This window comes from Somniosus microcephalus, unplaced genomic scaffold (genome assembly GCF_052327205.1).
Source record: "Somniosus microcephalus isolate GS21.2 unplaced genomic scaffold, FLI_Smic_1.0 unresolved_chr1, whole genome shotgun sequence".
NCBI classification, from domain to species: Eukaryota; Metazoa; Chordata; class Chondrichthyes; order Squaliformes; family Somniosidae; genus Somniosus; species Somniosus microcephalus.
The window spans coordinates 92695060-92707739 of NW_028225179.1; the positions used below are offsets into that span (position 1 = coordinate 92695060).

Consider the following 12680-nt stretch of genomic DNA (forward strand, 5'->3'; position numbering starts at 1 on the left):
AGCATGTAGCGCCACACGAGCCCCTATTGTCACCTCGCCAATCCATCCAGCCCAGGAGCTCCCCCAGGGCATCCGCAAGGTCCGAGGCAGCCAGTGTAACCCGGACTAAACACGGGGGCAGTCAGTGTAACCCGGACTAAACACGGGGGCAGTCAGTGTAACCCGGACTAAACACGGGGGCAGTCAGTGTAACCCGGACTAAACACGGGGGCAGTCAGTGAATCCCGGACTAAACACGGGGCAGTTAGTGAATCCCGAACTAAACACGGGGCAGTCAGCGTATCCTGGACTAAACACGGGGCAGTCGATGTAACCCGATATAAACAAGAGGGCAATCGGTGTAACCCAGACTAAACAAGAGGATAGTACACCCGGACAAAATACGGGACAGTCAGTGTATCCCGGACTAAGCAAGAGGGCAGTCGGTGTAAACCGGACTAAACACGGGACAGACATTGTATCCCGAACTAAACACGGGGCAGTCGTTGTATCCCGGACTAAACACGGGGCAGTCGGTGTATCCCGGACTAAACACGGGGGCAGTCGTTATATCCTGGACTAAATGCAGGCCCAATACATTGTTCCTGATGGCGGTCATGTCGTGTAATAAAGAATATAACCGCACAAGTCCGGTCATTTGTCATTACAGGAACCATCCTTTTAAAAAAGTAAAGGCTCAGTAAAGCAAAGAGGAAAATGGTTCAGGGAGTCGCTCAGTTAAAACCCTGCACAGCGAGACGGGAAGGTTTTGTAGATGTCCGAACCCCTCCCACATTATTCTGCTTATCTCATTCAGTGAAACTCATTCTATCCAATGAGAAATAAATCACCTCCCATCACTTGGGAGGGAATCTCTGGCTCTATTCCCAGCATTAGGAACTGCAGGCGGAATTGGATTAGAAAAGAACACACTGGTCAATGGGAAAGACTTGAAACTGGAGGAAGACTGTGACACAAATTGAAAGCACCGGCGAGAATATTTCCCACTGAAACTGAACAGTAGCAATTATAGAGCTGGCTGTTGAAAGCAGCAGCAATCTCCAATCCTGTGTTTGCACCTTATCAGAACAGGGGCAAACCTCACTGGCAAATACAGCCTCGCCTTGTTAGGTCAATGAAAGGCCAATCACAGGCTGATCACTTTCAGTGTGTCTGCTGGGTGATAGAAAGTTTACAAGCAACACAACCTGAAAATTCAACCCTCCTCCCTTCCAGTGGCGGTGTAAATCTATCTGCTGTGAACAGATTGAGGCTCTGCTAAAATAGTGAAAAGAGGAATTTTAGAGCAAGCAACAAATACACTTGTTCATTGACTCTTATCACTCGCTGTACCGCTGTACATTTTCACCCTAAAATTACTGTTGGCAATATTAGTGAGACCTGTTATTGTCCACTGCTGCAACAAAGGTGATATCCCAGTTGTTTTAAGCAGGCTGCACCATTAAAATAACAGGCAAAGGAATGTTATACCAATATGGTAAGCATTTCACCTCCAATATCACCAATATTGATTTAGGACAGGAGGAGGCCATTCAGTCCCTCGAGCCTTTTCCCGTCATTCCATTAGATCATGGCTGATCTGTATTTTAACTCCATCCAATCATGGAATGATACAGCACAGACGGAGGCCATTCGGCCCATTGTGCCTGTGTCGGCTCTTTGGTAGAACGAGCCAATTATTCCCACTCACCTGTTCTTTCCCCAAAGCCCTGTAATTTTGTTTTCCCTCTAAGTATTTATCCAATTCCAATTTCAAAGTTCCTATTAAATCTGCTTCCACCACACTTTCATTCAGTGAATTCCAGATCACAACAACTCGCTGTAAATAGTGTTTCCTCATGTTGACTATGGTTCTTTTGCCAATCACCTTAAACCTGTGTCCTCTGGTTACCGACCCTTCTGCCACTGGAAACAGTTTCTCCTGATTAACCGTACATGATTTTGAACACCTCTATCAAATCTCCTCTGAAACTTTTATGCTCTAAGGAGAACAACCCCAGCTTTTCCAGTCTCCCAACATAACTAAAGTCCCTCATCCCTGGTACCATTCTAGTAAATCTCTTCTGCCCCCTCTCCAAGGCCCTGACATTCTTCCTAAAGTGTGGTGCCCAGAATTGAAAACAATATTCCAGCTGAGGCGCAATCAGTGTTCTATAAATGTTTCACATACCTTCCTTGCTTTTGTTCCTCGATTAATAAAGCCAATGATCCCATCTTTTTAACAGCATTCTCAACTTGTCCTGCCACCTTCAAAGATGTGTGTACATACACCTCATGTTCTCTGTCCCTGCTGCCCCTTTAAATTGTACCATTTAGTTTATATTGCCTCTCCTCATTCTTCCTACCAAAATGTATCACTTCTGTGCTTCAAATTTAATCTGCTATGTGTCTGCCCATTTCACCAGCCTGTCTATGTCCTCCAGAAGTCTGTTACTATCCTCCTCATTGTTCACTACATTTCCGAGTTTCGTATCATCTGCAAACTTTGAAATTCTGCTCTGTATAACCAAGTCATTAATATACATCAAAAAGCGCAGTGGTCCTAATACTGTCCCCTGGGGGACACCACTGTATACTTTCCTCCAGTCTGAAAAGCAACCATTCAGCACCCTGCTTCATATCCCTTAGACTATTTTGTATCCATGCTGGACTTTAAATTTGGTAACAAGTCTATTATGAGCTATTTTGTCAAACACCATTAGAAAATTCATATACACAACAGCAACCCTCATTAACCCTCTCCAATATTTGCTCAAATAACTCAATCAAGTTAGTCAAACACGAGTTGCCTATAAAAATCTGTGCTGCCTTTCATTAATTAGCCCATACTTTTCCAAATCCCATTTAATGGTGTCCCAGATTATTGTCTCTAAAAGTTTCCCCACCACCGTTAGGCAGACTGGCCTTTTGTTGCCAGGTTTATCCTCCCCCCCTTTTTCAACAGCGGTGTAACATTTGCACTCCTCCACTGCTCTAGCACCACCCCCATACCTAATGATTGTGTCCAGGGCCTCCGCAATTTCCACCCTTACTTCCCTCAGTAACCTAGGATGAATCCCATCTGGGCCAGGTGACTTTTCTACTTTAAGCACTGCCAACCTTTTAATTACATAGAAACATAGAAACATAGAAGATAGGAGCAGGAGTAAGCCATTCGGCCCCTTGAGCCTGCTCCATCATTCAATGTGATCATGGCTGATCATCCAAATTCAGTACCTTGTCCCTGCTTTCTCCCCATATCCCTTGATCCCCTGAGCCTTAAGAAATATATCCAACTCCTTCTTGAATATATTTAATGAATTGGCCTCAACTGCCTTCTGTGGTAGAGAATTGCACAGGTTCACCACTCTCTGGGTGAAGAAATTCCTCCTCATATCAGTCCTAAATGGCTTACCCCTTATCCTTAGACTGTGACCCCTGGTTCTGGACTCCCCCGCTATCGGGAACAGCCTCCCTGCATCTAGTCTGTCTAGTCCTGTTAGAATTTTATAAGTTTCAATGAGATCCCCTCTCGTTCTTCTAAACTCCAGCGAGTATAAGCCCAATCGACCCAATCTCTCTTCATATGTCATTCCCGCCATCCCAGGTATCAGTCTGGTGAATCTTCGCTGCAATCCCGCCATGGCAAGAACATCCTTCCTCAGATAAGGCGACCAAATCTGCACACAATACTCAAGGTGTGGTCTCACCAAGGCCCTTTACAACTCCAGCAAGACATCCTTGCTCCTGTACTCAAATCCTCTCCGTTTGAAGGCCAGCATACCATTTGTCTTCTTAACTGCCTGCTGCACCTGCATGCTTACCTTCAGCGACTGGTGCACAAGGACACCCAGGTCTCGTTGCACTTCCCCTTTTCCCAATCTATTGCCGTTCTGATAATAATCTGCCTTCCTGTTTTTGCCACCAAAGTGGATAACCTCGCTTTTATCCACATTATACTGCATCTGCCATGCATCTGCCCAGTTGCCCAACCTGTCCAAATCGTATAGGAGTTCATCTGCATCCTCCTCACAGCACACACACCCACCCAGCTTTGTGTCGTCTGCAAACTTGGAGATTTTACATCTACTTCCCTCGTCTAGATCATTAATATATATTGTGAATAACTGGGGTCCTAGCACTGATCCCTGCAGTACCCCACTAGTCACTGCCTTCCACTCGGAACAATACCCATTTATTCCAACTCTTTGCTTCCTGCCTGCCAACCAGTTTTCTATCCAAGTCAGTCTCTTACCCCCAATCCCATGTGCTTTAACTTTGCATGCTATTCTCTTATGCGGGACCTTATCGAAAGCCTTCTGAAAGTCCAAATACACCACATCCACTGGTTCTCCCTTATCTATTCCACTAGTTACATCCTCAGAAAATTCCAGTAGATTAGTCAAGCACGATTTACCTTTTGTAAATCCATGCTGACTTTGTCCGATCCTGTCACTGTTTTCCAAGTGCTCTGCTATTACATCTTTTATAGTGGACTCTAGCATATTCCCCACTACCGATGTCAGGCTTACCGGTCTATAACTCCCCGTTTTTTCTCCTCTTTACCTCCTCTTTAACTATGTTTTATCTTTTCCAATAATACTACTGCCTCCTCCTTCACTGCTACATTGGCAGCATCCTCTTCTCTAGTGAAGACAGATGCAAAGTAGTCATTTATTATCTCAATTATGTCCCTGCCTCCAGAAGAATATCTCCTTTGTTGTTCCTTCCTTTGACTACCCTTTGATTCTTTATATTTTTAGAAAATACTTTTGGGTTCCCTTTTATGTTAGCTGCTAATCTATTCTCATGCTCTCCCTTTGCCCTTCTTATTCCTTATTTAGATCTCCTGTGTACTATTTGCATTCAGCTTGGTTCCCTACTGTATTATGAACCTGGCATTTGTCATCGGCTGCTTTTGATGTCTCATTTTAATCTCTATATCTGTAGTCATCCAGGGAGCTCGAACTTTGGATGCCATTCCTTTCTCCCTTTCTGGAATGTTTCGAACCTGTACCGGAACCATCCCCTCTTTGAAGACCTCCCAATGTTTAATTACTGTTTTGCCTGCAATTTTTTGATCCCAATACACCTGGATGAGATCCCTTTCCAACTCACTGAGGTTACCCCTCCTCCAGTTAAATATTTGTATGCTAGATTGTTCATTTTCCATTGCCATAACTACTCTAAAGCTAATGATATTATGATCACTGTTCCCCAAGTACTCCCCCACTGAAACATTCTCCACTTGCCCCACTTCATTCCCCAGAACTAGATCCAGCTTTCTTCCTTGTTGGACTGGAAACACACTGATTAATAAAGTTCCTTTGTATAGGTTTCAGTAATTCCCACCACCTTTTTGCCCTTTGTCTTTTACTATCCCAATCTATATTAGGAAAATTGAAGTCGCCCTTTATCACTACTCTATAGTTCTTTCATTTTTCTGCAATTTGCCTGAAGATTTGCCCTTCAATCTCCTTACCACTACTTGGTGGCCTATAATATACACCCAATAGCATAATAGGTCATCTTCTTTAACGCTAACCCAATAGATTCTGTCTTTGACCCCTCAACTACATCACACCTCTCCAGTGCTACAATAGTTTATTTGACCAATACTACCACCCCTACTTTTTTTCCTTCCCTATCTTTTCTGAATCCCATGTGGTGGCTTGTGCCTGCAGTTCACCAACTTTATTTACCACCTTGGTTATTCTTGCGCATGCATTCCAAACCCATCTTAGCCTGCTTCGCATTTGCTCTGTCTTAGCCCCCTATTTGTGAATTACCCTTTATTCTAGTGTTATTAGTCTCTCCCAGTCCTCTGTGCACCTTGTTTCTCCTCTCTTATTTTTCCCCCAGGTGCCCATCCTCCTGCCGACTTAGTTTAAACCCTCTTCCACAGAACTAGTTATCCTTCCCACGAGGACATTGATCCCAGCACTGTGAGCTGCAACCCGTCCACCTTAAATAGGCTCCTCCTGCTTCAGACCTGATTCAATTGCCCCAGAAATCTGAGGTCCTCCCTCGAGCAGCATTTCTCAAGCCATGTGTTAACCTGTCTTATCCTACTATTCCTATACTCACTAGCACTGTGTCACTGGAGGAATGCAGAGATAACTACCTTTCAGTTCCTGCTCTTTAATTTTCTTCTGAGCTCTGAAACTCGGACTGCAGGACGTCAGCCCTTTTCCTTCAGGTGTCATTGGTTCCCACATGACCACAACATCTGGCTGTTCCCCTTCCCTGCTCAAAATGTTCTGCAGCCTCTCAGTGATGTACCCGCCTTGGTTCCATAACCGTTAATAACATTGCCTAACAAAGATCTATCAATCTCAGTTTTGTCATTTTCAATTGATCTAGCCTCAACAGCAATGTTGTGGAGAGAGTTCCAGATTGCCACTAACCCTCATGTGATGAAATGCTCTCTGAACATCGCCCCTGTAAATTCTAGCTCTAATTTTAACGTTATGCCACCTTGTTGTGGACTCCCACCAGGTGAAATACTTTCTCTTTATCTATCCTGTCAAATCATTTAATCATCTTAAACACCACAGTTAGATCACCCGTTAATATTTTATAGTCAAGTGAACACAAACTGAGTCTATGCTACCTGTCCTCATAATTTAATCCTTTTTTGCTTTGGTATCATTCTGGAGAGTCTGCATTGCATCCCCACCAAGGCCAAGATATCCTTTCTGAGGTGCGGTGCCCAGCAGTGAACGCAATATTCCAGATGGGGTCTAACCAGAGCTCTGTACAGCTGTAACATAACTTCCACCCCTTTCTATTCCATCCTGTTGAGATAAATGCCAACATTCAATTCGCTTTTAAAATATTTGTTTCTACCTGTCCATTAGCTTGTAGTCATTTCAGTTCTTGGACCCCTAAATGTCTCTGCTCATCCACAGTTCCTAGCTTCTCGATCTCTGACCTCTCTTACTTATGTCCAAGGTGGATGACCTCACATTTCCCCAAATTGAAGTCCACCTGCCACAGTTTTTCCCACTAACTTAATCTCTCAATGTCCCTTTGCAAATTTCTGCTTTCATCTTCACTATTTACTGTGTCATCAGCAAGCATGGATATATCGCTCTCTATTCATTCATTCAAGTCATTTATAATTATAATGAAAATCTAAAGCCCCACTAGTCACATCCTGCCAATCTGAGTACATACCCAATATCTCTAGTCTCTGTCTCCTACCTCCTAATCAATTCTCTATCCAACCCAATAGTTTGCCTCCAATTCTGCGCACTCTCATTTTTGATACCAGTCTCCTTTGTTGAACCTTGTCGAATGCCTTCTGGAAGTCCATATAAATAACATACATATACAATGCCTTAGCAACCTTGTTAGTTACCTCCTCACAAAATTCAACTAGTTTCATTAGATATGACTTACCATTTACAAATCCACGCTGGCTCTCCCTGATCAGCTCATATTAGTCCAAATTCTCAATCAGTCTGTATCCTAATAACAAATTCCTGGACGTAGCTTTCAAAATATTCACTGAAAATGCAATTCTATAGAATAAAAATGGGTGTTCACTGCAAGAACTACCAGCTAGCCTTAGAGTCTTCATCAGAAGGTGGCTGCTCACATCATCTCGGCCCTGTGTAATTTGCCACAGTATGTTTTTGAGCCATGACCTTACCTATACTCCAGCAAATCCTTCATCATACCATTAGATGAGTGAAGGAGGGTCTTTCTATATCAGTTGAGAACCATTGTTGCAGATGATATCTCCGATTGTAATGTTCTCTGAACATGGCCAGGTGAGGCCAAAGGAACTGAGGGTCACGCGTGATGTCGTGGCTAATGCTGGATTGTGTCTCTTGGAGGATGAGGACAGTTATGTCCCTGAGCAGGGCAGGAATAGGAAACGCAGTTTCGCCAGCTTTTATTCAGAAATGTGCTCAGGCAGAATTTGCAGAACTGGTGTTTAACAAGGCCTTAACAGGGCAAACACAATTTACACACAAATTGGGATTCCTGCAGTCAACAGCAAAGAGACTTTCATCCCATTAACTTAACTGGATATCAACTGAGCACCATGGGATAAAAAGAAACTGTAACACTCACTATTCCTGCATACATACATTTGTATTTCATAACTGCAATTTATGGCCATTTTCTGCATATGATTCTACAGGGAGGCATCTGGAACTCTACAAAACAACACGATAAAATCTAATTGGAAACAGTACTTTTATCAGTCATGAATCAGTTAAACTTTTTATGGTACAGTGCTATCAGTCAATGTATTGGTTTTGTTTATCAGGACCCACATGATTTCACTGATTAACCAGTGCTGGCTGTTGGACTTTGTACCAAGAAATCTTTACCTCACTGTGATATTTCCTTGACAGGAACATTGAATTGTTTGCATTTGCTTACCCAAATAAACTAATATTTAAATTATATTTCCATTCTGATTCTTACAGGTTTAGAATTTGATAAAATCACTTCCATTTGAATCCAGGAACAACTTTTTCTCACAAAGTATTATGAGAATGTGGAACACTGTGCCCAGAAATTCACTGATACAGAATTAAGTGAGGTGCTTAGAAAAAAGGAATGGCGACTTCATCTCCCCCCATCAGTATATCCTTCCATTCCTGCCCATGTGCTTATTTAACTTCCCCTTTAAGAGTTCAATGCTATTCGCCTCAACTATTCCACGTGGCAGCAAGTTCCACATTCTAACCACTCCTTGGGTAAAAAGGTTTCTCCTGAATGCTTTACTGGGTTTACTAGTGACTGGGTTTACTAGTGACTGGGTTTACTAGTGACTATCTCATATTTATGGGCCCTGGTTTTGGACTCCTCCACAAGTGGAAACATCTTCACTTCCTCTACCCCATTAAATCCCTTCATAATTTTGAAGACCTCTATCAGGTCACCTCTCAGCCTTCTCTTTTCTAGAGAAAAGAGCCCCAGCCTGTTCAGTCTGTCCTGACAGAATTAACCTCTCAGTTCTGGTAACATCCTTGTCAATCTTTTTTGCAGCTTCTCCAGTGCCACTATATCCTTTCTGTAATATGGAGACCAGAAGTGTACACAGTACTCTGTGTGTGATCAAACCAACGGTTCTGTACAAGTATAACATAAAGTCCCTGCTTTTCAATTATACGCCTCTAGAAATTAACTCCAGTGCTTTGTTTTCATTTTTATGGCCTTATTAACTTGCACTGCTCTTTTAATGATTTGTGAATGTTTACCCCATGTCCCTTTGCTCCTCTACCCATTTAGATTTTTATTTTCCAAAGAGAATCTCGCCTCCTTATTCTCCTACCAACATGGACCGCCTTACACTTATCTACATCAAAATTCAGTAACCATTTACACACCCAATCTACAAGTTTATGAACATGTTCTTGTTTTATGTCGTGGTCTTCCTCAGTAATAACTATGACCCAAATTTAGTGTCATCCGCAAGTTTGAAATTGTACAAATTGTTTATGTAAATGGTGAACAGCATTGGTCTCAGCACCGATCCCAGTGGATCACCACTTCCCACCTTCCAACAGTCTGATTAACTACCTTTAACAACTATTAACTGTGTTCTGTTTTGTAGCCAGTTTGCTATCCATTCTGCTACTTGTCCCTTGACTCCTTAAGCTCCGACCTTTCTCTTGCCTTTGTCACTGTTTCTTTCTCACTGTCCCCATTTTTTTCTCGTTCTATCTCTCTCTCTTTACCCTTCTGTCTCTATCCTTGTCTTTTCGGTTCCCTTTTGTCACTCTCTCTTTTCTCTCTCTGTGTCTATCCCTATTATTTTATCTTTCTATCTCTGCCTCTGTACCAACCTCTCTCCTACTCTGTCCCTATTTCTCTCTCCCTCTCTCTCTCTGTCACTGTCTCGCTCTCCATCCCCTTGTCTCTTTCAACCCCCCCTCTCTTTCCCTCTTTCTTTCTTTCTTTCTATCCCAGTCCCTATCTTTTTCTTTCTCTTTGTCTCTATCTTTTGCTCTCCCTCTCTCTCTCTTTCTGTTTGTACCCACATCTCTCTCTCTCTCTCTGTTGTCTCTCTGATTTAGTATTCATTGAAATGTATCCTGAAATATTTCAGACTCACAGGAGGGGGTGGAAGAGAGTGGAGGGAGAGTGGGAGCGGAGGGGAGGGGGAGTGAGAGAGTGGAGGGTAGGGGAGGGACAGAATGGAGAGCAGAGGGAGGGGGAGGGAAGAGAGTGGAAGTTGGGAGAGAGTGGAGGGGAGGGAGGGGAAATTGCAGAAAGCAACGTGGAGATTGGAAGGGAGGGAGAGAGTAGAGGGATGGGAGAGACTCGAGGGGGAGAGTGGCGGGGAGGGAGAGAGAGGAGAGGAGGGGGAGAGCAGAGACGTTGAGTGGAGAATGAAGTGGACGAGCGAGTGGAGGGTAGATTGGAGAGGTTGAGTGGGAGAATGGAGGGGAGGGGAGAGTGGAGAATGGAGTGAGAAGTGGAGAGGTGGGGTGGGAGAGTGGAGGCGAGGGGAGAGGGGTGGGAGGTATAGGGTAAGGAAGGGGAGAGTGGAGGTAAGGGAGAGAATGGTGGGTGAGGAAAGAGAGTGCAGTGTAGGGGAGGGGAGAACGGTGGGAGAGTGGGGGGAGGAAGAGAGTCGATAGGGAGAGAGAGAGTGGGGTGAGGGAGATGGTGGAGCGAGAGGGACTGGATGGGGAGGGGGCAGAGTTGAGGGGAAGGGAGTGGAGTGGAGGTGGAGAGAATGGAGGGGAGGGGGAGGCAAAGAGACGACATGGAGGAGAGGGGGTGTGTCGAGGGAGGGGCAGGGAGTGGATGGAATGCCGCTCAAGGGGCCGAATGGCCTACTCCTGCTCCTATCTTCTATGTTTCACCAGACAGGGCCGCTTGTAGGCGGGAGAAACTCAGTACAAGTGACAGGAAGATGCCATCCCGTCCATCCGCCCGCCCGCCGTCTCTCCCAGTGACAGAGCAAGACTGAGCACCTTGAATGGAACTGAGCCCAGCTTCACTCACAAGTGGGCAGTACGGGAGCTCACCGTCCAATCGCAGTAAAGATCTGTCACTGGTTGTCCAGGGCTGTCCCTGAACCGTGAGCATTGAGTCACAGAATGGCAGACAATAGAATGGTTACAGCACAGAAGGAGGCCATTTGGCCCATCGAGCCCATGCCGGCTCTCTGCAAGAGCACTTCAACTGGTCCCACTCCCCGGCCCTTTCCTGTTAACCTACGGTCACCCACTCCCTCTCTGTCTGCACACTCTAACGCTGCGGGCTGACCAGCTCCTGAAAGGTGCTGTCCATGAAGCTCTCAGCCTTGCGCCGTGATGCCAGCTGCCACTCAGGCTCTGAAAAACGGAGTTTGAGCTCCTCCAGCTGACGTCACTTCCTGCATATGTGGTTGTCCAGGACAGGGGAAGCATCCTGGAGTGACCACATGGCACAAGATGTGCATTCCACAGGACTGAGGTACCCTGCCATTCATCTACTTAATAGACTATTAATTAACTTACCAGAAAAAAACAGCTACTCACCAATCAGCCCTTTCCCTTGTGCTGATATCACTTACCTTGCTCCCTCATGCTTGCGCTCCCTCCGGGCTCTGGACTCCAGGCTCGCGGGCCTACTTTTATCTGCGCCTGCTCCTCTCGCTCACCCACAGTTCCACTCTTGTGTCAATTAACTTAGTGACCTTGGGTTCTGTGGCTCCACTCCTCCTTTTCAGTCAGGCGTCTCCACTGCCTCCCTCCTCTCCACTGAATTCCTGCACTCACCAAATTGTTCTACTCCGCTTACGATCCACTCCTTTTGCATTTTCCAAGCTCTGTTCTCAAGCACCGAAACTGACTCACACTCTAAGACCTGTGCCATGTGGCCATGGACAACACATGGCAGGAGCTTAGAAATATGTTTAAAACAGCACCCCGGGGGTTATGTCTAAAATTGATAACAATGAATATATTGCCCGAATCTAGCAGGAAACGCCCTCGTTGCCGCAGATAGTCGAGTCATAAACTATTCAGCTTCTTGAACCACAATTCATGAACGACTGAAGTTCATATCACGGCAATTACACCCTTTCTTACTCCATGGGGCAATTTTAACCCAACCCGCCCAAACAACTTATGGGATCGGGGGCAATGCTGGTTTTACACTGCGCCCAATTTTATTTTCCATTAAAGTCAGTGGAGAGTAATATTGCGTGGGAGTGGGAAAGCAGGCCGGAATTTTCTGGGGTGGTAGCGGGTGCAATCAGAGGCGAGTCGGGTGGGACAGTTGTTATTTTTGTGAGTGGGTCGGGAACCCGCTGTCATCCCGCACCCAAGTGCGTTTCCCCGAGGCGCGTCTGTCAGCGTGGAGCCGACCCAGCCGGCAGAGGCGGGGAACCCAGTTTAAAGTGTCAGTAATTGTTCTCAGACCCTGAAGAGTGGTTTTAACCTTAGCTTTTAAATTTAGCTGGATGGCCACGGAAACACGCTGCTCAGGAACCACGTCTGTCAACCTGAGGCAGAAGTTCAGTGGCCATTGCTCCAGCTGATCAGTTGGCAGCATGAATTGTACTATAAAATGCTCCCACCTGACAGATGATCACTTTCCTCAGCTGAAGTTGTTTCTCACTGCATTCCAAGCACAGATTCTGCAGGCTGCAGTCTTTCCAGAAAAGTCTCCATCCAGGGTCACCTCATTGGAAGAACCTCTCTCATCACTGACAGATTGCTCTGTCATCTCTACTTCAC

At 45.1% G+C, this 12680-nt stretch overlaps 1 protein-coding gene across 1 annotated transcript in view; it reads right to left on the reverse strand.

Annotated features, from left to right (window-relative positions):
* The window catches only part of LOC147095596 (class I histocompatibility antigen, F10 alpha chain-like), a 34964-nt gene extending 31836 nt beyond the window's left edge, over window positions 1-3128 (reverse strand). The window contains exon 1 of the mRNA XM_085973668.1: window positions 3093-3128. Coding sequence (XP_085829794.1) covers window positions 3093-3128 — 36 coding nt within the window. The remainder of the gene's footprint in view (window positions 1-3092) is intronic.
* Window positions 3129-12680: the final 9552 nt, after the last annotated feature.